The following is a 27,098-nucleotide window of genomic DNA, read 5'->3' as shown; positions in this document are numbered from 1 at the left end:
CATGGCTGATTTTGGTCATTCATTGTGTCAGTACTACTGCTATTTTTCATATTAACCAATAAGGTTGAATATCACCAAAGAGCTCCCTCTTCAGTTAGATTTTACTTCACTAAGATTCAAACTGATATGTACCAATACTTAAAAAAAAAAAAAGAGTCAAATTTAGTAAATTGTTACACTAAGCATTGACAAAAGCGAATTCAAACATGTCTATTTGACAAATGAAAACTTGGTTAACTGAGTCACAGTGCTGCTGAATCAAAAGGTCAAGGGTAATACTCAGAAAAGAAAAAAGAAGGGAATTATGCGGGGGGTTTTTTTGTTTTGTTTTTGTTAAACAACTAGTCATTTCAACATTTTATCTTCTAAACTCTGTGTCCATAGAGTACATGTAGCTCTGGTGGTTGACCTGGTGTTACTTATAAAGGCGTATACATCCTCTGTACAGGCCTGGTGTTATTTCTTATGCTTTTTTTCTACTTCAGTAATTAACTATGACTAAGTACGTTTCAGTTCCGTTCAGCCCCTCCCAGCCTATGTCTCTTCTGTTATATCAATAACATTTAAAGGGGAACTCCACCAGCTTTACACATCAGAATCGATGCACTCGTCATGGGCAGTGCCACTCGGCGGATGAAAACAGTTGTGTATTGTTTTCTGTGGTGTTTGTGGTAGCACTGTCACCAGGGTTATAGATTTGAGATGGCACATTTTTAATTGGAAGCCTACATAATGTACTTGGGTCGTGACATATGGAATTCCTGGGCATTTAAAAGGAGAACAGAGAAGTCTAAGTAATTTCCCAGCTGTAATATTGCTTGTGGGGGTGAAATCCCCCCCCTTTCGTATCTCTGTTTTCCTCTGGAGTTACTAACACAGCAGTATTTCTCTTCTCCAAATGGAATCCTTTATTCCCTTTGCATAGCGAGGCTTATCAAATGGCCACCTCAAATCGATATTATTGGCAGCATTTCCCTATTTCTCCCATTCACAGTTATTCGCTGTTCATTGCTATTTTAGTGAAGTCAAATATTTGTGTTCCAGCCTATCGATCCAATTGACTGTGGGCTGAGAGGCTTCCGTAATTGGACTGCAATTCATAAAAGCTGACGGGTTCTTTGAATCTGTCATCCCAGACACCACGCCCACCCCTCATTTCAAAGTCTATGATAGTTTACAGTTTTTAATTTAGCAGGCTGACATATCCTGTCTGCATCTCTGAATTCACAATGCCATGCTGAGACGGACTTGCATGGAGAGGAGTGCGTGTGGTCAGATCTTCTGTTGGCGGAGCTGTTCAGAGGGAAACAGGGAGTGATGCTGATCTGCTTGTAGTAATCTCCGGCTTGAAAACTGCACAATTGCTTTCTTGTGTTTTCTTGTATTTAGCTGTTTCGGTGGGTAGGGGAGTGGTTGTAATTCTTATTGTTGGACATGTTAAACCTTAATCTGTGAATTAGATAACAGTTAAAACCTGATTTGTGTTAGTTATACCACTTTGAGTAATGAGTATTGAGCGACTCTCTAGTACATTGCAGTTATTTAGTGTCTGTAGTTACTGGGCCTGTTGGTTAATTGTATTCCATGCTGCTTCTCCAGTATAGGCAGGTGATTATTTTGGTAGTCTTCTCAGAATTCCTGAGACACTTTACTGCACATTTTGTGTGTTTTAGATTGAAATTGCACAGTAATACCCTTTTAAATGCTATATTTGGAAGAGCAGCACCATTGTTTAGTTTGTTAAGCAAAGCCCCGCTCATTAGCGCAGAATGTGTTTATGTGCAGCAACACATAAAATGCTTTGATCGCTTGTAAATGGGGGAAATTATAGCTAATGGGAGCTCTCATAAACATCCGTGTTTTAGTATTTCATTGGAACCAATTTTACAAAATTGCAGGAAAAGTGACATGTTGTTGGTCCTTTGAAGTGACCCGACACACAATTTAGAGCGTTGATTCTCTTGATATTGCTTTTTTTTTTTTGTTTGCTTGTGTCTTTACACTTGCTTAAGGAAAGATTTTCCAAAACCTTCCCCCCCTTCGTGTATCAGTTGCTACATACTGCCAACATTCATCTAAACCCTAATAATCTGCTCTTCACATGATAAAAGCAACGCTATAACTTGAGCAGAGGTGATGGAAATCCCATAATCCAGTTATCCTAATGACACTCAGATGGGCATAATGTCATATTAACATGCCTGCTGAGATGATGCTTAACCTTTTGGACACTAAACATCTCAGTGTCTTTTGTCTTTTAAGTTTTTTTTGTGTTGTCACTGAAGACATTCATCCAAAATACAAATGTATATCAGATGCAGCTCCCCTGCTTAGCTATCCAATCTAAAGAATGTTCTTATGGGAAATGTAGAGCACAATATAAATGCTCAGCCTTCTGTTTATGTATCTTCTTTACATGTCGTCTGTAAATGTTTTGACACGCGTTTGTCATTGTGTTAGGCAGTGTGTGTAGAAGAAATGTAAGTAGAGTGGATTTCCCCATAATGTCATCTTATTAACAAATTCAACAATTTCCCTGAGGTACCCTACCAAAGGGATCAATAAAGTTCTATCTATTCTATCTATCTATCTTAGATATAGCCCGGTTCTAGGGTCCAGTTGATCCATTTCTGTATTTTGTTTACATACTCTGGGTTATTGTGTGCATGAAAATGTATGTAAGTAAGAGTTTCTTCTCAGGTGAAGGACGTCTCATTGCTCTGCGCCGTGTGCAGGTCCGTCTTCATCTGCACATAGTAATGTGAAGACAGTAAAAGTGTGGCCCTGTTTCATTTAATAGTGACGGGCCCAGAGTGAAGGTTTGCCTTGACCCTTTCCTTGGAGTCTAAAATGACAGTATTCACGATGGGTCAACTGGGGACAAGCATCCAAATTAAACGGTTAATGATTAGCTGCTTGACTTGAGACCCACTCTGGGTGCTAAAATGATGTGAGGGGCCAAGGCCAACCTATTTTCTGTTTGTGTATCCAATGGAGGGACGACACCTTGATCGTCCTCTGTCACTTGTATTTATTGCTCTAATACAAAGGGAAAATGTGGTGTAAAATTGAGCGGGGTATTAGCTGTCAGCATGTTTTAATTAGAGGCATAGAGAATTAAAGGAGACGGTGAGAGACAGCCAGGGAGCAGCAACAGGCAGCTATGCTGGATAAACCCTATAGCCTTTTTTTTTTTAATGTGCTCTGCCAGTGAGTCATCATTCTTCTAACCTCCCTTTTAGAAAAGTATGTGTTAGTGTTGGGTTGTAATCTCAATTAACCGCGTAAATAGTGATACAGGATTGTTTTCTTCTTTACGCAAGTTTTGTCAGCTTGATTAGAGCGAGCAATGAGCAGGAATGAGAAAGATGAAACACAGAGGCCATGTTTTAATCAAATTGGATGTAAGCCTGTGATAGCGGCAGTCTGCTTGCACAATCATTTCTTCTTTTAGGAAGATAGTTGAACAATTTATTTGGTAGGGACATTTTTTTTCCCCTTGTCACTGTTGCAACTTATTAGTGCGCATCAGTAGTGTAAATGTTATGAGAGTAAGAATCAGCAAGGACGTTGCAGTTTATCTCGACTGTAAATACACCGATCATTTTATTTAATTGAAGGATCTCATTATTTAGAACTCAAAGCAGTGAGCCAATTGGCAGAAAATTTAGAAAAACAACCTTCAGCAGCAAAATATACAATATCTTTGGGCTTTGGGATAATTTTTTATTTTAATTGAATAGTTGCAGCCCTGCTATTGCTGTGTTGTTCTGTTGCCTAACCTATGAAACCATATTCAAGGACAGAAATTGAGGACTACACAGTCATTTGTATGTACATTTCCCAACACTGGCTGTACAGTCGACCCAGGTGTTTGAAGACTGCACTGCTTTCTCGTGAAATGGAAGAGAGCATTTTGTTCTTGATAAATAGTCATGTTCCAGTAATTATTTAATTTTCTAGCGAGCAGTACTTCACCAAGCAGTCGCAGCCTCATCCGTCTCACTTTGCTTTGACGTAACGAAATTTGCCCCATTTCTCCGATTTAACTGAAATATAAGACTCGAGTATTTGTTGTCTTTTTCCACAGTGTGTCTCACTTTTTGTCACCGCACACACTGAAATGTGGGGTCATGATTGTACCTCTAGTTTTTGTGTCCATCCTTTCTGTCTATACGCTGACCCTACTGATCTTTATTGCTCAGCCGTCGGTGTCGCCACTCTTTAACAGTCTTTCGCACCCTCACCACCCGACTCCCTTACTCGCAGTTTCACACAGTCACTCCTCTCTGGCCCCCCCAATTCTACTCCACCTCCTCTGTGCCACATGCACACAGACACACACAGACCTCCATGCAGTCTGCACAGTCACCCACACACAGTCAGCATGAATAGAGCTGAAAAACTGTCATGCATCATCAAATGTGCGAAGGCCCTTTTGAATATATGACTGTGCCTTGAATGTGGAGGCATTTGAATGGGTTGCCGCAAACTGCTCTCTGTGCACATGGATGAATGGGTCTCAGGCCAATCAGACGTGTAATGTGTCAGAGAGATGACTCTATAACGGGACAGTAGTGCGCATAGGCACCTGTGAGTCTAAAGCTGATTCAACCTCCAGTCGGTTGGTCGTTCTATTGAAAAAAGGCAGTTTGTGGGATTAGATCTGACCTCTGCTCTCACATTCTCTGGCATGCCTGAAAGAGGTGAAAATATTTGACATGCCCACAGAATGCGTGTCATTGTTACCCAGCATTGTGTCCTCCACAGTGTCCTGTCAGAAATGCTGATTCCTTTTGGAAGTGATGTCAATGGAGGCCTGGCGATGAGAGCACAGCTCACTGAGTCTTAGTTTAGTGAGACAAGCTCTCCTCCTGTGAACTGAATGTCTGCTGTTGCTCGTCCATCTGTGCTCAAATTATGCACAACTAAGGCTTTCTGCTTGTTATGTGAAAATGGAATATTTCTAGTATAATTTTTTGCATTTTAAGCACGATTTTGAAATGTTATGAATGAAATGTTGTTGTTTTTTTCTGTCTTTCCCCACTCAGGTCTAAGTGGACAGCCTACAGACATTGAGAAGCGGCAAACAGTGTTTGGTCAAAATTTTATACCGCCCAAAAAGCCCAAAACTTTCTTACAGTTAGTGTGGGAGGCGTTACAGGATGTCACACTGATTATCTTAGAAGTGGCAGCCATAGTTTCACTAGGCCTTTCTTTTTATAAACCTCCAGATGCCGAAAGAGAACGTAAGCAAATTTCATTACAATCCTATTTTATCTTCTTTTTGTAATTCATGTCATGATAAATGAATATTATCATAGATATGTTTGCAGTAGTAGTTATTGTATTTCATGTTAAACTAATATTTGTCAGTTGTTCTTCTCTGCCTCATTTATCTAGTCAGTTTATTTCAAGATGAATCTGATTTCATGGTCTCTTGTTGTAGTTTTTTTTACCCTGCACATATTTCTCTCAGTTTGTACATATCACTGTGTTCAAATAAGACATGATATGACAAGTTAGGGACATCTATTTGTTGTTGAATTTTTTTGTAGTATTAATATTTGCCCCTGTTCCTCTACAGACTGTGGAAAAGCTGCTGGTGGCGTGGAGGATGAAAATGAGTCAGAGGCGGGTTGGATCGAGGGCGCCGCCATCCTTCTGTCAGTTATCTGTGTGGTGCTGGTGACAGCGTTCAACGACTGGAGTAAAGAGAAGCAGTTTAGGGGCCTCCAGAGCCGCATTGAGCAGGAACAGAAATTTACTGTTGTCCGCGGAGGACAAGTTATCCAAATTCCTGTGGCTGAGATTGTGGTCGGCGACATTGCACAAATAAAATATGGTAAGAATGTCTTTGAGGTCGTTTAATTAAACATAGTTGTGTCTTCGGTGGATGGAAATAGATATCTGTCAGTTAAGAATGTTTAGATGTTGTGTATTGTGAAATATTAATTTAAAAAAACAAAAAAGCACAGTTTAAATTGTTATTGCAGTGTTGTTCCTTCAAATTAAAGACCTTCTCGTGTGTGTTTTAGGTGACCTCTTGCCTGCTGACGGAATCCTCATCCAGGGCAATGATCTGAAGATCGATGAGAGCTCGCTCACAGGGGAGTCGGACCATGTCAAGAAAACACAAGAAAAAGATCCAATGCTGTTATCAGGTAACACGAAGCCTCAATTATTTTTAATTTTCAAAGGCTCTCTCCTTCTTAATTGGTCTCCGAAGACGACAAAGTTTGTTGGTTTTGAAAGTTTGATTTAATTGATAACACAACTTGTTTTTCCAGACAAGTTAACATGCTGTGAAATAAATGATCTGTAATACTTCAGAGGTGAGGTATTTGAATAATACAACACACGTCATCTTCAAAGACTAGTTTTATGTGTCTTCAAACTCCATTAAAGTTAAACGACAGATGACCCTTGCGCAATTTTATCACATCAAAATGACATTAATTTTTTACACACTTTTAAATTTGGTCACGTGCACTTTGAGGTGCGGAAAGTGACCCTGGTCAAGATTGAGTCCAGCAATTAAAAGCGAATCATCCTTAAACTGTCTACATTTCATGCTGGCCATCCTGCCATATATACAAAACGGTGTTTTAATATTTCATTTAATAATCTTTATAAAGTACGAAATGCCATAGATTTTACTTTTACTTTGAATGTTCATTACAACTGCAAATTGAAAATATTTGAACCCCAAGAAATCATAATGTTCAGTGTAAAAAGCAGCTCCTGTTCTAATCACACACCGATGCTTTAAAAGTATAGCCTACTGTAATTGAAAGTAAATTGGCCCTTCCTGCTGCACAGACTTATTCAACATTCCCCAGATGTAAAACTGTAATAGTACCTGTTTTGTTTTGTTTTGTTTTCCATGTAAAGAGACCATTCTATGTTCACAAAGCCCTTTCAATGCTGTGTTTGTGCTGTCAGATAGTGTTCTCTTTACTGCTGTACTCAGTTCCCCAGAAAAAAAAAAGTGAGCAGAGAGAAGCACTTTTTGTTTAGCTCATCTGGCTCTCTGTTGGCACACCTCCAAGACAGAGGAGTGTTGTGTGTGTGTGTGTGTTTTTGTATACGCTGCTCCACTCCTGCTTTTTGATTTCCCTTAAGCACAGTCTATATCCCTTCTGCCATCACTCTGACGGATGAAATAAAAGCATCTTCTAATTAACAAAGGCACGAGAGAATTTTAAAATCCACTTCTCTCTTCTCTGCCTCCTTGTTTCGTGAGGTTCGCTCTCTTTTATTTTTGCTGTTCTGTTATGTGCTCTTTCTCTCTCTCTCCGTCTTCCCGTGTCTTGAGAGCAACGGCGAGCCAGAGATGCGACCCTGTTGTAGCCTCTCATGATTCCATTAATTCACCCAGACTGACAATTACTGTTTGATTAAAGGCTGTTGATTAAAGGTTCGGAGGGTATGTGCATTAGTGACTGTGTTTCATTTTCTTCACTTTCCAGTGCATCATTCTTTTGTATTTGTTGCCTGCATTCAAAAACCTGCAGCTATTTTCTCCTCCTTGTGTAAAGCTGAATATACCACTTGAAAGCTCGTGTAAACCACCTTCTCAGCAAAGGAATCTTGCCGAGCATTTTCATCTCAACCAAAATGAAAAGTCAGGGCAACAAATAAGGATAGAAAAATATATTTGGTTAGGGATGAAGCTACTGCCAGTGTTTAAACAGAAACACCATAGAAGCAGTTGTAAATATAGTGAGATGGTGAGAACGTCATTTTGTTTGACTGTTTTTTTTTTTGTTTTTTTTTACCTTTTCCCTACTTTGTTTACTGAAATGCAGTTTTCCGTCTCCTTTCACAGGCACCCATGTAATGGAAGGCTCAGGGAAAATGGTGGTCACTGCTGTGGGTGTCAACTCTCAAACTGGAATTATCTTCACTTTACTCGGGGGTGGCGAAGACGATGACGACGACGAAGAGGAGAAGAAAAAGGAAAAGGAGGAGAAGAAGAAACAGAGGAAAAGTTCGTATGCTCCACTACTTGTTGACCAAGCTATTTTTATTAGTATGAAGCAACATACCCAGTATACAAACACACATAAGTGAACATACTTGACTTTTTTCTTTTTCTTTTTTTTACTACCGTTTTTGTGCTGCACCAAAAGATTCCATCATCTCCTGTTGAGACATTTGAAAGCAAAAATGTGTCGTTTACAACAGAGATTTATGCACACTAAGAACACCAGTTTGAATACTTTTATCTTAAACTACTTATTGTAAAAGCAGCTGTTCAGCAGTGATAATAGATGATTAAATTTACATCAACTAATGGATTAATAAGCTCTTCTTATGGATGTGGTGCAAGTTCTGCTTGTTTAAATTTGAAAATTGAAACAGCTGCAATGGTTGGACTCATAAAGAGAACATTCGTATATCATAAATGGATTATTACTTTACAAGGAATTCAGGGTTTTCACCGACAAATTCTTACTACTTCTGACTCCATGGTGCATTTTTTCACAGACAAAAAGCAGGACGGATCTGTGGAAAATCGTAAAAAAGGTAAGTTCCTTGCCCACCCACCCACTCGTACACTGACACACACACACGACTATATGTATAATTGCCTCACAGCTTAGCGCCTACCTTCAGGTATTAGCCTTCAGCTTTATCAGCATCCCCCTACCCATTTAACAGAGCTGGGTGCATGTTAAAGCCTCAGTCTGTTAATAATTGGCTACATTGGTTTTATGCAAGTAATGAGGAGTTGCATATTTTCGCATGACCCCTTGTCGGCATATACTTAGAACGGGCTGTTCTTGGCGATCCATTGTACTGTCTGGCCCTCCCTTCTGTCTCTCTCTCCTCTTTTCTCGTCCTTCCCTGGCACATTGCGCTTTGAGCAGCAGGTGCTACTGAATCCAGTTATAGCGATTAGTGATGAGGAGATTAAAGCCATGCAACAATTCTGGGGCCAGAACATCTGCTTTCCCACCCATCTCTCTCTCTGACTCTCCCTCAGGCCCCCACAATTGTATTTCTATTGATGTCGCAAACAGAAATATTCACAGTCAAACTGTAAGACTTGCTCCGGTGCAGTTTCCGGCTGACAACAATGATAATCAAGGCAGTTGAGTTGGTAACTCAGCCAGCTAGCTCGGCTTGTAGTCCTGCTGGGACACTATGATCAGTAGTGTTTGGGTTTGTGACCACAACCCTGGCACTGGTCCCTGGTGCACAGATTCCCTCTGCCTGCCAGGAATCAACAGTAATCCTTTAGACTGAGATTACACCGACCATGTAAGTGCAGAGCAAGCCACAGTCCACAGCAGCTGCAGTAGCCCAGTGTTCCTGCTACATACATTCGCACACAATATCATGCTCCTGCACATAACATAGTGCCACAATCTAGCTTTTAGCTTCGCCAAATTGCACAACAGCTGCTTGTGCTTAAAAAACACTGCGTAGATTGTACAGAAAATATTCCATGATAGTAAAATTAAATGAGTTATCCTGTAGCTGCAGCAGTAGCATCAATGCCCAGCACAGCTAATGATTTTATCATGGTGAGTGACACAACAGAGACCGGCCCCTGCTGGCCTGCCTGCCGCCTCTCCTCCTCCTCCTTTTGCCATTAGAGGCTTTGCGTCTCCAAGGTTACCTGGTTAGATGTGGGTTTGGGATTCCCGTTAGTTCTTCCGGTGAGGGAGGGGGGGAGGGTCCTGTGGGATGTTGGGGGAAAGATGAAAGAGATATATGGGAATTTAACTGGCAACAACTGCTGTGGTTACTGTCAGAGGAGGATAGATATGTGTCTAGTTAACCTGTTCTTTAAATCTCTAGGTGTGCGTATGGTAATTACATTTTCAAATCTTTCAGCTAATTACCGTGCAGAAGAATCACTGCAAACATAATTACAGTGACATTTCCCAAGTTCCGTAGATAAAAGGGAAGCAACAAAGCCAGCTTAAGTTTTGACTCTGTAGACATCTCATGTCTTGTTGGAAATCACTTTTCGTTTAATCAGTTATCTTGAAATGTTACGTTTTATGGTATTACGCTTTAAACATTCCAGTCATGCAGCAGATTTGTCATTCGGCTCTCAAACAACTTGCTGTGACTTGTAACCTGCTAAGTCAGATAGTTAGACGGAGCAAAATCTAGTCCTGACTTGTTTTTGAGCTACTTGTTCTTATCACAACTATAACAGGAAATCTATAAAATGTTTGTATATTTAAAGGTGAGATGTAAATTAAGATTTCTTCATTCATTCACAGGTGTAAGGCTGAGAACAGAGTGTTATTTCAGGTCTTTCAAATGTGTACCAATATGTAAATTAGAAAAGCTTCATGTGGTGTCTGACAGCTCCTGTATGTTCTTTGCATTATGCAGATTTTTGCAGATTTGCTAGACTGGTTGGATCAAAAAAAATCATTTCAGTCAATGCTCTAAAATCTGACCTTGTTGGCACAGTGTTGCTTTGTATACATATCAAGTTATGTACATCATGTTTGTGCACATGGCCAGTACATTATTGTAACTGTCAGACCATTTTATTAACAAGCTTTGTTTGTTCTCTTTGCTGCAGCTAAAGCACAGGATGGTGCTGCAATGGAAATGCAGCCTCTGAACAGTGACGAGGGAGCTGATGCAGAGGAGAAGAAGAAAGCCAACCTGCCAAAGAAAGAAAAGTCTGTTCTTCAGGGCAAACTGACCAAACTAGCGGTACAGATTGGAAAAGCAGGTGAGTCAGATGAAATCACTTGATTCTGGTGATGCTAAAATCCTGTAAAACATGCTCGCTTTATGAGCTTGTGTTTTTGTACCTCTTTATTCAGTGTAGTTTTACTGTCTTCATCTCCACCTTTTGTGACGTTTTCTATTCACAAATACTTTCATTCTAAGTTATATACCGGAAAATTATGTTCTTCCACTTGGTTGAGCATCATCTTTCTTTCTTTTCTCTCCATTCTCTGATTCCCCCCAGGACTGGTTATGTCAGCCATCACTGTTATTATCCTGGTGGTGCTGTTTGTAGTAGACACTTTCTGGATCCAAAATCTGCCCTGGGTCAAGGACTGCACGCCCATTTACATTCAGTTCTTTGTGAAATTCTTCATCATTGGCGTCACTGTTCTGGTGGTGGCTGTTCCCGAAGGCCTGCCGCTCGCTGTAACAATCTCCTTGGCCTACTCCGTTAAGGTAAAGTCTCTTAGCCAAGTTACCCGTGCCAGGACTGACCAGCTTACACTTCAGCCTATTAAAACTAGCATGCCAGGCCGTTAAGACTTGGCTTACTGATACTCTAAAGCCAAGCTGTGATTCCCTTTACTGAAGTTGTGACCCAACAGAGGGCTTTACCCAATCAAGAAGCTATTCATGTCAGTTATATAGCCTCCGCACGCATGCTTTTGTCAGACAAGATAAAAATTGCATTGAGCACAGTTAATTCCAGCGTGGTCAATCTGTTATTTTTTATTTTTTTTCTCTCTACAGAAAATGATGAAAGATAACAACCTGGTGCGTCACTTGGACGCCTGTGAAACGATGGGCAACGCTACCGCCATCTGTTCTGACAAGACTGGTACTCTCACCATGAACCGCATGACTGTGGTGCAGGCCTACGTAGCTGAAAAGCACTACAAGAAGATCCCTGAACCTGAGAACATCCCCTCCTCCACTTTAGACATCCTGATTCTGGGCATTGCAGTCAACTGCGCCTACACTACCAAGATCATGGTAGGCTTGTGAAACAAATCTGGCTCTAAAATACATTCAGATTGATTATTGCCATCTTTTGGGAACTGACATTAGTGTCTTTTTTTTTCCCCCTTCAGCCTCCAGAGAAAGAAGGGGGTCTGCCACGACAGGTGGGTAACAAGACCGAATGTGCCTTGCTTGGCTTTTCCGCTGACTTAAAACGCGACTACCAGGCTATCCGCAATGAGATCCCCGAAGAAAAACTCTACAAGGTCTACACCTTCAACTCAGTCCGCAAATCTATGAGCACTGTGTTGAAGATGGCTGATGGCAGCTACCGTATGTTCAGCAAAGGAGCCTCAGAAATTCTCTTAAAAAAGTAAGAAAACTTTTTGTCTTTCATTTCCATGTTGCATGTTGCGTGACTACATTTGGCCTAAATTATTCTACTCAATGAAAGGTTATTCCGTAGTTTTTTTTTTATTACGCGTTCCAGCTGGCCAGACTTTGCAGTAAATGATATGTGTAATGACTTAAGCAGCTAAGAAGTTCAAGTGCGTCCCACCCAAGCCCCTTACGTTGCGACTTAAAAACAGGCGCTGAGAAAATGAGCCGGTAACAGCTCCGTAAGCCTCTTAACCAAGCAGGCTTCTTTTTAACCCACAGAGGACTTAGTGTGACTTCTTACTACTGCAGCTCACCATTCAGATGCTTTGTCTTCTCCTCTTCCTTTATCTAATCTAAATTACTTTTTTACATTTTCAAGTCTGTACTTATCTCCTGCTTCATCCATGTTTCTCAACTTCCATCACCCTTAATGGCTTTCTTCCTTTGGTATTCCGCCCTCCTACACTTGTCCCTTTTTTCTTTCTTCTCTCGTCTCTACATTTATATTTAAATATCTTCCCTTTTCACCTCCCAGGTGCTATAAAATCCTGACAGCAAATGGTGAGGCGAAGGTGTTTCGCCCACGGGACAGAGATGACATGGTTAAGAAAGTGATTGAGCCCATGGCCTCGGAGGGCCTGAGGACCATCTGCCTTGCATACAGAGATTTCTCTGTTGCTGACGGTGAGCCTGACTGGGACAATGAAAATGACATCCTCACTGGACTGACCTGCCTCTGCGTGGTGGGCATTGAAGACCCTGTGAGACCAGAGGTTAGTGGTCACACCACTGTAATTGTTGTTGAAACGGGGAAAGAGATTGACCCAAAAATGTATGACGGTGAAATACATCTGAGTGCTAGTTACAAAACTGAGAATCTTTAGGTGCGCTTTAAGCAGAAACATATAGCAGGACACACTGTTTAGATGTGGGGTATTTGATCGCTTTTCTAGCTGCACAGTTTGCGAGATCAAGCAGCTCTGGGTTCTTCTTTTGCTTTGTAGGTCTGTGCAGTTGTCTTAATCACTTTCATGCGTCATACAACATCCACTACCCAGAGTTAGGTTAGCCACAAAAAGAAGCAGTTTATATAATGATGTCTAACCATTGGAGTGAAAACTCAGTCCTCGCAGAGAGGAGAGAGATGTGATATCTTCTTCTATTTCCTAACTTATTTAACCATTTGACAAGCACTTCCGCAGGACTGTGCTGACAGCTTAATAGGGCTCCCTCCACTTTTTCTAAGTGGAGGAAATAGACTGAGTGATGCATTGTCAGCCATTTTTTAATGATGCCTGCCATCATTGCATGCCAATACTGGAGTAATAATATTGATAATTCAGAGGGAGTGGTTCCATGTTGAGACAAGAAGATTAATGTGTGAAAGAGAAGCGGGTCATTAGCTTGCTAAATGCTCGACTGTCTCTGATTTACTTTGGCTTCCTGCCATTTTCTGCCGGACAGGTGAAGTAGACTCTGAGCTTGTTTGCTGGGAACTACTCATGAGGTTTGGGGGGCACTTTATGGAATCAGTGAGAGCTGTGGAGTTTGACATTGCTAATGATGACTCCACAGATAGTGAATCATTTGATTAAATGTTGAAAAACAAGATTATATTTGAGCCTGGCTCTCATTTTGAAATCCCTAGTGATATGCAAAAATAACAATCATTTCCTCCTCCTTTGTGTTTCCGCTTTTCCTTTAGGTCCCAGATGCTATCAGGAAATGCCAGCGTGCTGGCATCACAGTGCGAATGGTGACTGGGGACAACATAAACACAGCCCGAGCAATTGCTACCAAGTGTGGCATCCTACAGCCCGGAGATGACTTCCTCTGCCTGGAGGGAAAAGAGTTCAATCGCAGGATACGCAATGAGAAAGGAGAGGTGGGCTACAGCAAAATACTGTACCTCAGAGACTGTTGAAAATGTGCTGTTGGGATTCTATTAGGGTTTTGTCTCATGTTTCTAGATTGAACAAGAACGCATTGACAAGATCTGGCCCAAACTACGAGTACTGGCTCGCTCTTCCCCCACAGACAAACACACCTTAGTAAAAGGTAGTTGTGTTTTTCTGGTATGGATTAAAATGGAAAAAAAAGTGTACTGTGAACAATCTAGGGACACTAGATTGTTTGTTGTTTCATGCTCTGGAGGTTTCACTTTAAATATTCATGTTTTTCCATTCCAGGTATTATTGACAGCACAGTGGCTGAGCAGAGACAAGTAGTCGCAGTGACAGGCGATGGTACAAACGATGGTCCTGCTCTGAAGAAGGCTGATGTTGGCTTTGCTATGGTGAGTTTTCTGGATTTACTTTCTTTAATGAGAGTAGAGGTCTAATCATGTGGATGTTACAGCTCATTTTTTACCCTCAACATCCTACTCTGGTCAGAATTTAATGATAACCTCAGTCAGTCAGTCAACTAGAAAAAAGCCAAAACAGTATTTTCTAAGAGTTACTTCTGGGAAGTGATGGTCACACAGAAACTTGAGAATGTTAAATATCTTGAGACCAAATGCAGACATGCCTTGATCATGATCTTTTTGTCTCCAGGGTATCGCTGGGACTGATGTCGCCAAGGAGGCATCTGACATCATCCTGACTGACGACAACTTTTCCAGCATCGTCAGAGCTGTCATGTGGGGACGAAACGTGTACGACAGCATCTCCAAGTTCCTCCAGTTTCAGCTAACTGTCAATGTTGTGGCTGTCATCGTAGCATTTACAGGAGCCTGCATCACACAGGTTAGCACCAACGTGTTCTGTTTAAAAAAAAAACATAATACAGATTTCTAAATAGAAGGCGGAAAACATCTTAAACTGTGTAGAGTTATGTTCACTGTCAGAGATGGTTGAAGTTCTCAATTCATCACATCCTTGCAAAGATCCTGCAATAAATTATGAATGACAATGATTTTGAAAATCTTGAATTGAGTCCTGCACCTTTTTAAGCAAGCTCCTCTCATTTGATTACCAAAATGTTGCATATTAGTCTGAAATATTCTGCATTTTCCTCAGCTCAGATTGTCTTGATTAACATAGAGATCCTGTCTTGTAACCATAACTCCTCATCTTTTGGCAGCATTTGTACGTGTACTGAAACCAAATGGCTGTCATTTCCCTCTGAGCAATTTTTCCACTTGCTATCAGTCTTAAAACGCATATCAAAATACACACTCCTTAATGCTGTCACGCTGCCACAGCTTATAAAAATGCACTAAGTTATGAAGCAGACAACGAAATGATTTGTATTCCACATGCACTTTGGTTTGTGGTAATTATTTTTATTTTTTTTTACTTGGTGCTCTAAATCTTGATGATATCTGACATGTTGAGGAAATATAACCTGATCTTTGGTGCCTCGCTCTCTGCCACCAGGACTCTCCACTAAAAGCCGTACAGATGTTATGGGTCAACCTGATTATGGACACCTTTGCCTCACTAGCTCTGGCCACAGAGCCCCCCACAGAAGCCCTGCTGCTAAGGAAGCCATATGGCCGCAACAAGCCTCTAATCTCACGCACTATGATGAAGAACATCCTGGGTCAGGGAGTGTACCAGCTAATCATCATCTTTACGCTGCTTTTTGCTGGTAAGAAGCTTCGCTATATCTGTAGATCTCTGTGTACACTGCACTGCCGTGGTATGATTTTTATTTGATTTCATTTTTGTTCTGATTTCCCTGTAGGAGAGAAACTGTTTGACATCGACAGCGGCAGGAACACTCCCCTCCACGCCCCACCCTCGGAACACTACACCATTGTCTTCAATACCTTTGTAATGATGCAACTTTTCAACGAGATCAATGCCCGAAAGATCCACGGTGAAAGGAACGTCTTCGAAGGCATCTTCAACAATCTTATCTTCTGTAGTATTGTCTTTGGTACCTTCATCATCCAGGTACACTGAGCACTTCAATGGCTAATTAGTTTTGTTGATATGGCGGAGACTCATTTTAACCATCTAACCCTAAAATCGAGACCTCAGCCTACGAATGTAAAATCTAATCTTGCCTCTCTTCTTGTTCCACTAGATTGTCATCGTGCAGTTCGGAGGGAAACCGTTCAGCTGCGTGGCTCTGACCATTGACCAGTGGTTGTGGTGCACTTTCTTAGGCTTTGGCTCCCTTCTATGGGGACAGGTATGACAATACAGTCAAGCTTCACCGTCACCGTGTAGCCTATAAAAATATGGTATGACACTGCCCCCATGTGTTGGATTAGTGTAGTGAGTGCCTCACAGCTGCAAAGAAGCGTAACAGAACAGTATGTTCTGCTACTGTGAAGACAAGGATATTAGATTTTTATCTAGCCAGCAGCTATACATTTGACCACTTAGCAAATATTTTTTGCACTGATGAAATCTTGTTTTCCTGTGAAGGAAACTAATAGCTGTGTTTCTATCATTGCGTATTTATTTTCATTTTAAACATTTTTTTTAATGTAATATTTTTGCATAATTATATGTGTATTTTATTTAAATAATTGTTTTAGAATTGACTAATATGGAGCCTATTAGTATATTTTTTCTAGCTATAATATAGTTTAAAATGAATTGTCTCGTGATACTTATTTGTTCGAAATTCTCGGTTATATTTCCTCCTGCTGATAATGGCTGAAGATTCTTGGTAATTATTTGTAATGCGCTCAGTCTACTCCTCGAAAAGCAGCTCTGGAAGTCATTTGCTTTGATGTGCAATGTGTTATTAAAAAAAACAACATTTTTATATTTGTAAAGCAACCAGTCGGGTTTGCCAGGTGCATTGGCATGGCATTGACTGCTTATTTTTGCTGTGTCATCCAGCATTTATAAAAACACCATATGGACATGTTGACAAGGTAAAAAAAAAAATAGTGTTGTGATGTTCACCAGAGGAGGTGTTCAATAAGTACACAGATTTTGTTACTCTGAAGTCCTGGAGCTCTCCATCAAGTGAATGTCTGTCAGAGGTTCACTCTTGTTTTACTTTCGTTTCCATCACTCTCACTTCAGGTTGATTGCCTCCTCCGCAAACAGTCTCTCTTCTTTTGCCAAACAGAATTTCCACTGTTACTCTGGTTGTTCTTTTAACTGTAAATCGAGCCTGATTTTTCCCCAGAAATTTCGAACCCAGTGTGATCAGAACTGTGTGGTGAAAGTCAGGCTTATAGGAAATCAACCTCATCACTGATGGTGCTACTATTCTATAGCCATCACACTGTGCAATCAACATTTACTTCATAAAGATAAGCTAGAGCAAAAAACATTCCTAAGTTTTGTTTTGCAAATGTGGTGATGATGCACAGAACTGCTCATAATGTCAGCTGTCACTACAAAGCCTCTTTAGATGCTCACAAAAGAGCAAAACACTCATTTTGATGCCTCAAAGTAAACCAAACATCGTCAAACGTACACCTACCACTTGAAGGAACAGTTAATTTTCGGGGTTGCTGACTGCTTATTATCTGTGCTGTATCCAAACGTGCTTCGTTATGCCATGAAGAAACGCTGCAGAGTAGAACTTTATCACAAGTCGGCGTCGCTCATATGCATCCTTTTGTTTTCCAGGTAATCTCTTCAATACCCACCAGCCGCTTAAAATTCTTGAAAACGGCGGGCCACGGCACCCAGAAGGAGGAGATCCCAGACGAGGAGCTGGAAGAGCTGGAGGACATGGATGAGATTGACCATGCTGAACGGGAGCTCCGTCGAGGCCAGATCCTCTGGTTCCGAGGCCTCAATCGCATCCAGACTCAGGTAACAACTTCTATAGTTTGCGCGCATCGCTCCACACCGCACCGACACGAAGGGAATCAAAGCCATAAACCCTTTAACTCTCTATTGCTCCTCCAGCTTAAAATCTGTTTTGTTCTCTTCTCTCGGCATTCTTAAAGAATGGCTTGTGCCCTAAAAACAAAAACCCCCTTTCTCTAATTTTTTTTTTCTGTTCTGCTTCTGAGCTAAAGCGGGTTCCTATGCCTATTTCTGACTCAGTCTCAATCTTATCTGCTAAAACCCAACTAGTTTGAAGGTACTGATGAGAAACAAGTGAATTGGATTGGACGGAAAGCACGACAGGGCAACTGATTGTTCAAAGACTATTGGCATGGCTGTAGCTGGTAGTACGGAAGGATTCTGCAGAGAAAAGAGTGAAAGTGAGGTCAGACTTTGGAGTCCCTGCAATCAGTGCCTTTAAACCCAACCATCTCCCTTTTCCTCTTTCTTTTTACTATAATGCCTAAATCCAATTTCGAAGTGACATTTTCTATGGTTGCTGGTGCCTTTTCTTTATTTTTTTCTCTCTTTTCTCTCTCCTCTGGCTGTGTTGTGTTTTATTTCCTCTGGGCTTTCTCCTGTCACGCTGTCTGATTCTTTGCAGATGGATGTAGTGAGTGCGTTCCAGAGTGGAACTTCCTTTCAGGGGGCTCTAAGGCGGCAGGCCTCCAACTCCAGCCAACAACAGCACGATGTAACCAATGTTTCTAGCCCTACACATGTAGCCTTTTCTACTACTACCACTACTGCCACTGCCGCCAACACCGCTTCTGCCACTGTGGGGTGTGAGTGCGTGTTCTCCTCTAGTGCATGAGACTTTTTTATTTTTATTTCTTCTTCTCTTCTAACATCTTTCTCCTCCACTCTACTTCTCACCTAACGTTGACACTTTTACTCTCTCATGCTTCTCCTAATGTTCCCCTCTGTTTACTTCAACAACAAAAAAAAAAAAGACACCAAAACCACATCTTCCATATTGCTTCGATAACACTGCTGTATATATATGTACCCTGTAACCAGGTCGCTTCTAGCGTCAAGGTGTTTTTCTCTGTGTCATCATGTTTTCTGTTCTGCTTCTGCTTTGGTCTCACAAATGGAAACTGTTACCTCAGGCGGGGGGATGATGTGTATTTACTACTTGATTAAGGAAAAAAAAAAAGCTATATTCTGGATTGACAGTCACCAGGTTTGTCTGCAGCTGCATCAGTCCGCTCTGTGCCTCTGTAGCACTCATGGGTCTTTGTAGCAGCTCTCTAGTCCCTAGCCGGGTAAATGTTTTGAGTATATGCCCATGATCACCGTCTAAAACAATAGAGACAAACCATGACATGGACCTCTGTGAGAAAAATCTATCCAAGTGTCAGTGGATGTCTTTGTCAGTCAGTGGTGAAATAATGACCTTTTTCTTTTCCAGCTTTTTGTGTGCGTTCAAAGTGGGCTTGCTCGGAAGAGGTAGCGCCCAATGGTAACGATAAGCTGCAGCTAGTACGACACAGTGTGTTGGTGTGTTTGGATGCAAAGCTGTTGTACATACTTTAGCGAGGGCCGGCAGCCTTTTGCACCGCGTGATGTCGGACACGGATCATTTGATGGTGGTATTTTCCAAAAGGGCCTTCCTCTTGACCGTGCCCTTACAAGGACTGCGTGCCCGCTAACAATGACTCTTTCTCTCTTTCAGATCTCACCAGACACATCATCTGACAAACAGCGGATTTTAAATGTCTTACAGATGTCACTAAGAAAGAGCTTAATGGAATAAATGACTGTGCTCTTGAATGTAAACATGTGGGACTTTCCCAGACACATTAACAGCAGCTCCAATGATGTTGTTTTTTTTTCCTGGCACGTTGAAAAATTATGCTACAAATAATTCTAAGGTCTCTGTTTTAGGTGGGGGGCTACGTGAACTCTCTCGGACCTGACATTTATGGGTCAACAGTTGCTTCGATGTTAACTTTTTTTTTCCCCTTTCAGGCGCTCTTTAAAAGCTTTTGTGTTTCTCTGTGTGAATACTTGTTGGTTGGCAGAATGTGTCCACATGGCAGTGTGTTGCCAAAAAAAAATGACCCGAAAACCAATGAATCCCCACTGACTCCCCACGTATTCTTCTTTAGATTCTGTGAAATGTGTCATGGGCTATACTCAAAGGTTTACTACCATTGAAACACAAGGTAGCGCCGCGCTCTGCATGGGTTCAAAGTCTCTGGTCTCGTTTGTGAGTTTTTTCCTCTTTGTGCTGTTTTTGACATGTATACCAGCTTGTAGACATGCTTGGCTGCCGCAGCTTTTTTTTGTTTTTCCTCCACAAACATAAGCTGTAACTGACCACCCCTCTCTTCCTTTGCTGTCTTTCTGTCTCTTGTCTTTCTCAGCTCTCAGTTTCTGTCTTTCTGTCTCTCTCTTCACTCTTTCCTGAGCATGTCCAACAAACAGTGAACTCTTGTGTCCAGCCTCTGTCCCCCTTTTTTTCCTCTTCGGATCTGTTCTTGTATAAAGAACAGCATTCCTCTCGTTTCTTGGTCCCCCTCCCTTTATTTGCATTTTGATTAATCAGAGACAGGCCTCTACCAAGTGTTTTTGTGAAGTACTACTACTATACTTACCAAACAAAACCTACACTGCATTGGGTTTGACGCTGGTTTGTACCCTCCCTGAGACACTGACTGATTCCTGAAACTACTACGTTACTTCAAGACTAGTTTCTCTTCGAGCGCAGAGTCGAGCGTCAGGTTTGTCTCCACCGGGTGCAACTTTTCTGTCTCTCAGAAAAACCCTTTTATTTTAAGCAACTCTCGATTTTGAACCGGCTCCGTAGAGACTTTTCCTTCCAGTCCGTTGCACATCACTGCAACCTGAGACCTCTCTTACGCCTCGGTTGTAGTTTGTGAGTTTACTTGTGTGCATTAGCATGTTTTTCTGTTCCCCTCGGGATTAAATTCTTTGATTTTCAATCATCATTTACTTCGGGAAATGTAGTTAGTAACACAGAGAGACAGAAGTGAAACTGACATGAATTCCTCTTAAGAGTTTTGCCTCCTCCTGTTTCTAAATGGAACTGGCTTTGTCGCTAACTTAGTGACGGGTGAGGACAAGTAAGCGTCAGGTGATTAGTGTCACTACTAGAAATAACCGCACACCTGCACGTGTCGCTGAGAGTTTCGTCCTCACAGATTTTTTGGTTTTGAACCCCCTAAAACTCACCTATTATTGACCCAATAAAACCTGCGCCCTCGTTTTTTTTTTTTTTACCTGCGGTGTTATCCAGGTGTTAAAACTCCCACGTGTCATTACCAAATGTCACTAAATATGTGCCTTTCCCGCTTCCTGTCCCTTCTCCCTCCCTCCAGATCCGGGTGGTGAATGCATTCCGCAGCTCCATCTCCCTCTATGAGGGGCTGGAAAAGCCAGAGTCGCGAACATCGATCCACAACTTCATGACCCACCCTGAATTTCGGATAGAGGACTCTGAGCCCCATATTCCCCTCATAGACGACACTGACGCGGAGGACGACGCTCCCACCAAGCGCAATTCCGCCAGCCCCCGCAACGCTACGCCCACGCCGCCCTCACCCTCGCCCTCGCCCGCCACCACCGCTGCCCCCACCACGCCGGTCTCTCCCTCCCCAAACCAGAACAATAACGCTGTGGAGAGCAGTAACCACCTCCTCCCAGAGGGGCCCAAATCAGGAAACCTCTCGGCCCCGGGGAGCCCACTACACAGCCTGGAGACCTCCCTTTGATCTGATCCCGCTCCACACGTCACCACCTCTTTTCTACCCGCCACCAAGGAGCTCAACTCAGACAAAAACGAAGGAACACTCGGAGGGGAGAGACGAAGGGCTAGACGGAGAGCGGAGTCTTGTGTGAGCTTGGCTTGGGCTGGACTAAAAGAACAGCAAACATTCAGAGGAATGTATGGCTTGGTGTGGATTCTTTGGTCTTCTTTTATTTTTTTTTTTGGTTCTTATTAATACCCCGCTGCAACACAAGGACTCTTGTCTTCACCCCTCCCTCCATTTGTTTTTCTCGGTAACAAGGGGTGATTATAAACTCAGATTGAAAGTGACCTGTTTTTATTATTCTATTATTATTACTATTATTTTAATTGAGAAGGGGAGGGTCCTCCTCCTGGCTTGAAGATCGTCTGTAAGAATTTTTGAAAGAACCTTTAGCTTCTCTTTTATCTGAATGGTGTTGTATATTTATCTCTTTGGCCCTTGCTCATTCAAAACTTATTTCTGCTCCATCGGCTGTTAATATTTTGAGTTATTTATGTTTTTGGAAAAAGCAGGTCTGTTTACAAAGTTTGTAGATACTTTTTTTCTGTTTGTAGGCAAAAGAGCTTCCTGATGTATGATGCAGAAAACTGGGACAGAATAAAAAATGAATGAGAGGATTATTTCAGATACTGCTGTATTTTCAGGAAAAAAGGGTGTTTCTATTGAAACTTAACTATTTTTGCCTGCAAGTTTTATTTGTTATATATTTGTAGATAAATATAGAACCTTCTAGCCAAACCGATAAACACTAAGGCTTGTATAGAAAAGAGGTCCGTGGGACGAGGTGTTTTCACAGGCGACAGGGCGGGAGAGACAATTAGGGCCTCTGTCCACTAACATTGCTATAAATATTTACTTCTTCCATTTCTTCAATAGTTTTCATGTGCACAAAACCTTCTGGAGTTCTGGATTCTCTTATGTTGTGTTCAAGAATTTCCACATGTTGAAAGGTTCAGTCATTAAAGGGAGTTTAGACAAATATCCGGGCCCGTATTTAACAAGCATCTCACCAAGAGTCGCGCTGGAGGTTGGACGAGGAAACTAAAGTTTTGCCTCTGAGGAGTGAGGTCCTTATGAAGCCTCCTAGAGTCTCAGCAAGAAGCAGAAGTTCTCCTTTTTAGATTTGTGGAGCCATAAAACGTCTTCTTGTGCTAGTCGGTGGAGATAATTTGATGTAGGAAAGAGGAAGCAGCTTCACTTGTGGGTGTATGAAAAGCTAAGTTATGCATGTTAAGGCTAAAAATGTTTTTGTTTTGTTTTTTTAACAACAACTTTAGTTCGAACTAGCGCTGTATTGTGAGCTATTTAACCAGTGCATCTATTTATTTTTTCAGTACGACGTTCATATAGACGAAACATGAATGTGCCTTGGCTACGATAATAATTTAGACGATCCTGGTCCCATCATTTTACCGCCTTCAGGAAACTTCTTACTGATAAATTACAGCTAAAAACAGGACCAAATAAGCCTCATTCTTAACATTTTGGGCCGGTTAGGACTGATTTCCTCCCTCTGGATGCTTGATAAATATGGACCCTGGTCATCGTTTTGTTTTTTTTTTTTTTCAAAAATGGTGCATTTTATTTCTATTTCTGTTTTTCTCTGTAAAACGTTAGCCCCCTGCCAATGTACAATACTGACATTTGTTTACTCAGGCATAGAAAAAGTATTTAATTTAAAAGGAATCTATAAAGAGAGAACCTTTTAACTTCAGACTTTGTGTATTTAGATAGCAAAACATCGTCTTGGTCAAAAAGCAAGTGAATTATTTTCATATTTCATTCTCTTTAAGCTCATACTTTATGGAAAATTTCATTTTACTCCTCCGATTTCTGGTTCGTTGGCATTTAAAAAAAATAAATAAATCAAAAACTCAAGGGAAAAAAAACTTTTTTTTCCCTTCAACCCTGTCCATAAGACTCCTTTCACCATAAATAAATGTTACTGCATTTGGTTTGTTTGTAAAATATTTTTGACACCTGATGTACTGGAAACGCTAAAAGAATTGGACATGTGCATTTTTCAAGAATAAAGACTAGGCATACACTGGTATCTATCTGCACAGGGTACTTTATTTCATAGCGTTCCTTGGGGGAAAAAGAATTTTGATACAAATCGTAATAAAAAAAAAATGTACCTTTGTATTTTTATGACAACACTGATGATACCTTGCATCTTACTAAACCAATTTTGGATGATTTGACACCAATCACGTTACACGGGGAGGGTTTTGGCCACTAAAATGTGTTTTGTTCTGGAATCTTCATCTCAGGGTGCAAATGATGTGAAAGAGAACAGGCCTCTTTTAGTTTGCATATTAACACACTTAATTAAATGTTTGGGATGGTGCTTGCCAACCACACGGGATAAACTCGGGCAGCCGACTGCAGATTCTTCCTGCAGCCATCTGGCCGGCTTCACCTGAAGGGCCGTGGACAGGGAGGGAGGTGGAGATGTTAAATCACAGCGTTCTCTGAGGGAAGAGTTTGTTTTCCTTGTTTTACAGATGACAAAATAGCAGCTAGGATTGCATACAAAGTGAGAAATTTGAAAAAGGGCCAAAAAAAAAAAAAAAAGGCAAGAGGAATCCATGTGAGGAGTTTGTTCTGTAGCTTCTTCCTGTAATGGGAATGAATGTTTTTCCATCTGTTTTATGGATTATTATTTTTTTATCTTTTAACATTTGGAAATAAAAGTACTTCATGTCTGTTTATCTTGAGCATTTTAAATGGATATCGTGATTGGATTTACATTTGAAACTTGTCGAGTAATGTGTATGGTTTTTAAAAATAAAAAATGTATTTAGCCTAAATGCTGCAGGGCCATGTTTTTCATTTGTCATGTGGTATTTACTCGATTGTAGCTTTGCGTTCTAAAAGTGTGGAGTTGCAAAACGTACAAGCGGACGTCTTGCAGAAAGGGGAATTTTCTCGTAGGAGAGCTGCACAACTGCAAAATGTTAACATTAGATTGTAGCTGAAGAACAGAATTGGTAAACTGGTGTTAAATATAGCATTGACTAACATAGTTGACACAAACAAATGCCATTTCCTGTTTATTTGTGAGTGTGCATAAGAGTGAGAGGGTTTGTTTAGTAGATTTTTGCCCCCTTGATCTAAACTGCCTCACTTATTGTGAAAGCTTTTAACATTCAGATTACGTGGCTGCAAAACTGAAGGCCGTTCTAGTTTAATTTAGTAAGAGATGCTGCTCTACTTTGTGTTTATGAGCTTGATTCTTTTAAAAACCTTGCTTCAGTAGAAAACAACTGGACTTCTTTTTGGTTCAACCCAAGCAGCTTCTCTTATTCTGACTGAATGGGGGTGAAACTGCCTTCGTCGTAAGTGGTGGCGTTGACCATTTTAAAGATGGCTGCTCCAGTTTATGTGCTTGTAGAGTAGTTGTTTAGTCTCCCCTATATTTACACTTCTGGACTACATGTTCAGCACTGCTCAGCTTGTGTTTTGGTGTTTTTTATTCTCAGGCTTTTTGTCTTAAGAGTGTTGCTGGATCTGAAGTGCAGCAGCATGTTGTGTTTGGAGGAAGTTTTTCAGACGCCAGGGACATATTTTAATTCAATGGAGTAGTCAGGTCTGGTTTGACAGTCTGGCTGTCTATCAGGCATGTACAGAGGCTTACTCTACCTCAACACAGGTTGCCAGTGAGCGCTGCACAATGGATGCTTTGTAGTTGATGTTTGGCACAGCTGTCTCTCCTCCGATCAGACTGACTCTTACCTTTACTGTGCGGACGTGAAGCAGGTAAATGTAGTGGGGAGGCTTGTTTACGATACGCAGCATTAGGACAGCAGTTCAGCAATGTGTGAGGCTTAATGTTTGGATATATGTTGTGTTGTACGTTCAACACAAAGGAAAAGGTAAGTGCTTTCTCTGTTGCTTTTTTCTTTTTGGAAAAAGGGCAAATGATTTCAGCAAACAGTCGTGTTAAATGAATTTTTGGCTTTTTGATATTTGAACAAGCAAACGTTTGATCCTTTTTGAGACAGTGCATACAGGTAAAGCTGGAACTTATTTTTTTCATTATTTATGTAACAAAAAAATCAATAGATGTAATATTCTTTTGTGAAAACAGTCACTCTTGCAGTTTAATTCTCCACTAGCCTCTGATATTGGCTCCCTTCATTTTTTTTGACCGCTCTGCCAGCAAACTTATTTCAATCGCCACTTTAACTTTCAGCCAGATTGCCTCACATTGTGGTTAAGCACTCTTTGCTACGATACAGAATTTATCGATGAATCAATGACTAAAGCAACCCCAACAATTACATTTCTGCTATAGAGCTTCACAGATGTGGTAAAGTTCTTAACCTCAACTGTTCTCTTTGATCTGCACTGAGCATGTCTGCTGTGACTGTTGCTGAAAAGTCTGATTCACCTGTTCTGAACACATTCTTCCAAAAGGCCAGCTTATTGCCTTTATGTTTATGGTAGTTTTACTTTATTTTTCTCTTTGAATAACAAAGCTTTTTTTCTGGCACCCTCTCATGCGTATTAGAGTTGTGCAATCCGATTGACAAATAGCACTATTTCACTAACACCTGCAAGAGCTACCTATGATGAAATTCTGGAGTTGTGAGAAACTTCTTTTTGCGTCAGAAGCTCTGCTCTACAGTTTGAGTTTGCCAGTTTGGCCATGGTTTGAAACCTTTGCCACTGCTTTCTTTACAGTGCTATAATTTGGAGATCTTGTTAAATTTGTTGCAAGGCATCCACAAGCTCCACAAGGTCTTGGTGAAATCTTTAGACCTCTCTGGTGATGTTCTAATATTTGGCACCTAATCTGAAATTCCTGATTCTGATATTTGAGATTTAAATGTGTGATCAATGCAGGTTGTACTTACTTTTTGCAATATGCTGTGAATCCACATATATTTCGATTACAAAACTGACAATAAATTGTCAATTTTATGTGTCATTTGTTTGAGTATATCATATTTATAATTTGGTACTTCAACAACTATCAAGTGTTTACTTGCTTAAATATGTTTGTTTGTTTTTTTTTAAGCCAACAAATGATATGGTATGTACATTTCACATGACTGCAAAATCCACTGTGCACATTATTTAAATATGTTGGGTAGAAAAATGTCTATTGCCAGGAATAATCCCAGTCTGTATCAGACTAAGTTCTATAGTTAAAGTCAAGGCTGCAGCTAACAATTACTGTCATCCCCAATCTGCAGATAATTTTCTAAATCACTACAAAATGTCAGAAAATAGCATCTGCACATCTGTGTGTTTTTTTTTTCCAAAGCCCAAGCTGATAGGCTTGACCTGAAAACAAAAGGAGTAAATGTCTTTATATCTCAACAAGCACAAAACACAATAGAAATGGATTTTCACAATATAGAACAATTAAAAATAAATAAAAACTCTGGAACAACATACACAGAAAAAAAACATTGACTAAAATGAAAAAAAGAAGAAAGAAAGAAAAACAAGATTAATTAAAGCCGCAAGCGGCATTTGACGGGTCCTCGCACCT

At 40.8% G+C, this 27,098-nt stretch overlaps 1 protein-coding gene across 2 annotated transcripts in view; it reads left to right on the top strand.

Annotated features, from left to right (window-relative positions):
- Positions 1-24,405, top strand: part of atp2b1a (ATPase plasma membrane Ca2+ transporting 1a) — a 47,994-nt gene extending 23,589 nt beyond the window's left edge. Inside the window, exons 5-24 of one of the 2 annotated variants that reach the window (XM_008299643.1) lie at positions 5,052-5,249; positions 5,588-5,845; positions 6,039-6,164; positions 7,832-7,993; positions 8,494-8,532; positions 10,559-10,714; positions 10,958-11,172; positions 11,467-11,709; positions 11,808-12,049; positions 12,593-12,830; positions 13,763-13,942; positions 14,028-14,115; positions 14,247-14,353; positions 14,613-14,804; positions 15,438-15,651; positions 15,748-15,959; positions 16,093-16,200; positions 17,607-17,795; positions 18,418-18,507; positions 21,161-24,405. In XM_008299643.1, the coding sequence (XP_008297865.1) occupies positions 5,052-5,249; positions 5,588-5,845; positions 6,039-6,164; positions 7,832-7,993; positions 8,494-8,532; positions 10,559-10,714; positions 10,958-11,172; positions 11,467-11,709; positions 11,808-12,049; positions 12,593-12,830; positions 13,763-13,942; positions 14,028-14,115; positions 14,247-14,353; positions 14,613-14,804; positions 15,438-15,651; positions 15,748-15,959; positions 16,093-16,200; positions 17,607-17,795; positions 18,418-18,507; positions 21,161-21,553 (3,650 nt within the window). In that variant the 3' untranslated portion in view covers positions 21,554-24,405. The remainder of the gene's footprint in view (positions 1-5,051; positions 5,250-5,587; positions 5,846-6,038; positions 6,165-7,831; positions 7,994-8,493; positions 8,533-10,558; positions 10,715-10,957; positions 11,173-11,466; positions 11,710-11,807; positions 12,050-12,592; positions 12,831-13,762; positions 13,943-14,027; positions 14,116-14,246; positions 14,354-14,612; positions 14,805-15,437; positions 15,652-15,747; positions 15,960-16,092; positions 16,201-17,606; positions 17,796-18,417; positions 18,508-21,160) is intronic. The other variant, XM_008299644.1, reaches the window with a different exon arrangement.
- Positions 24,406-27,098: the final 2,693 nt, after the last annotated feature.

This window comes from Stegastes partitus, unplaced genomic scaffold (genome assembly GCF_000690725.1).
Source record: "Stegastes partitus isolate 25-593 unplaced genomic scaffold, Stegastes_partitus-1.0.2 Scaffold1441, whole genome shotgun sequence".
NCBI classification, from domain to species: domain Eukaryota; kingdom Metazoa; phylum Chordata; class Actinopteri; family Pomacentridae; genus Stegastes; species Stegastes partitus.
This window is presented reverse-complemented; position numbering and strand designations above follow the sequence as displayed.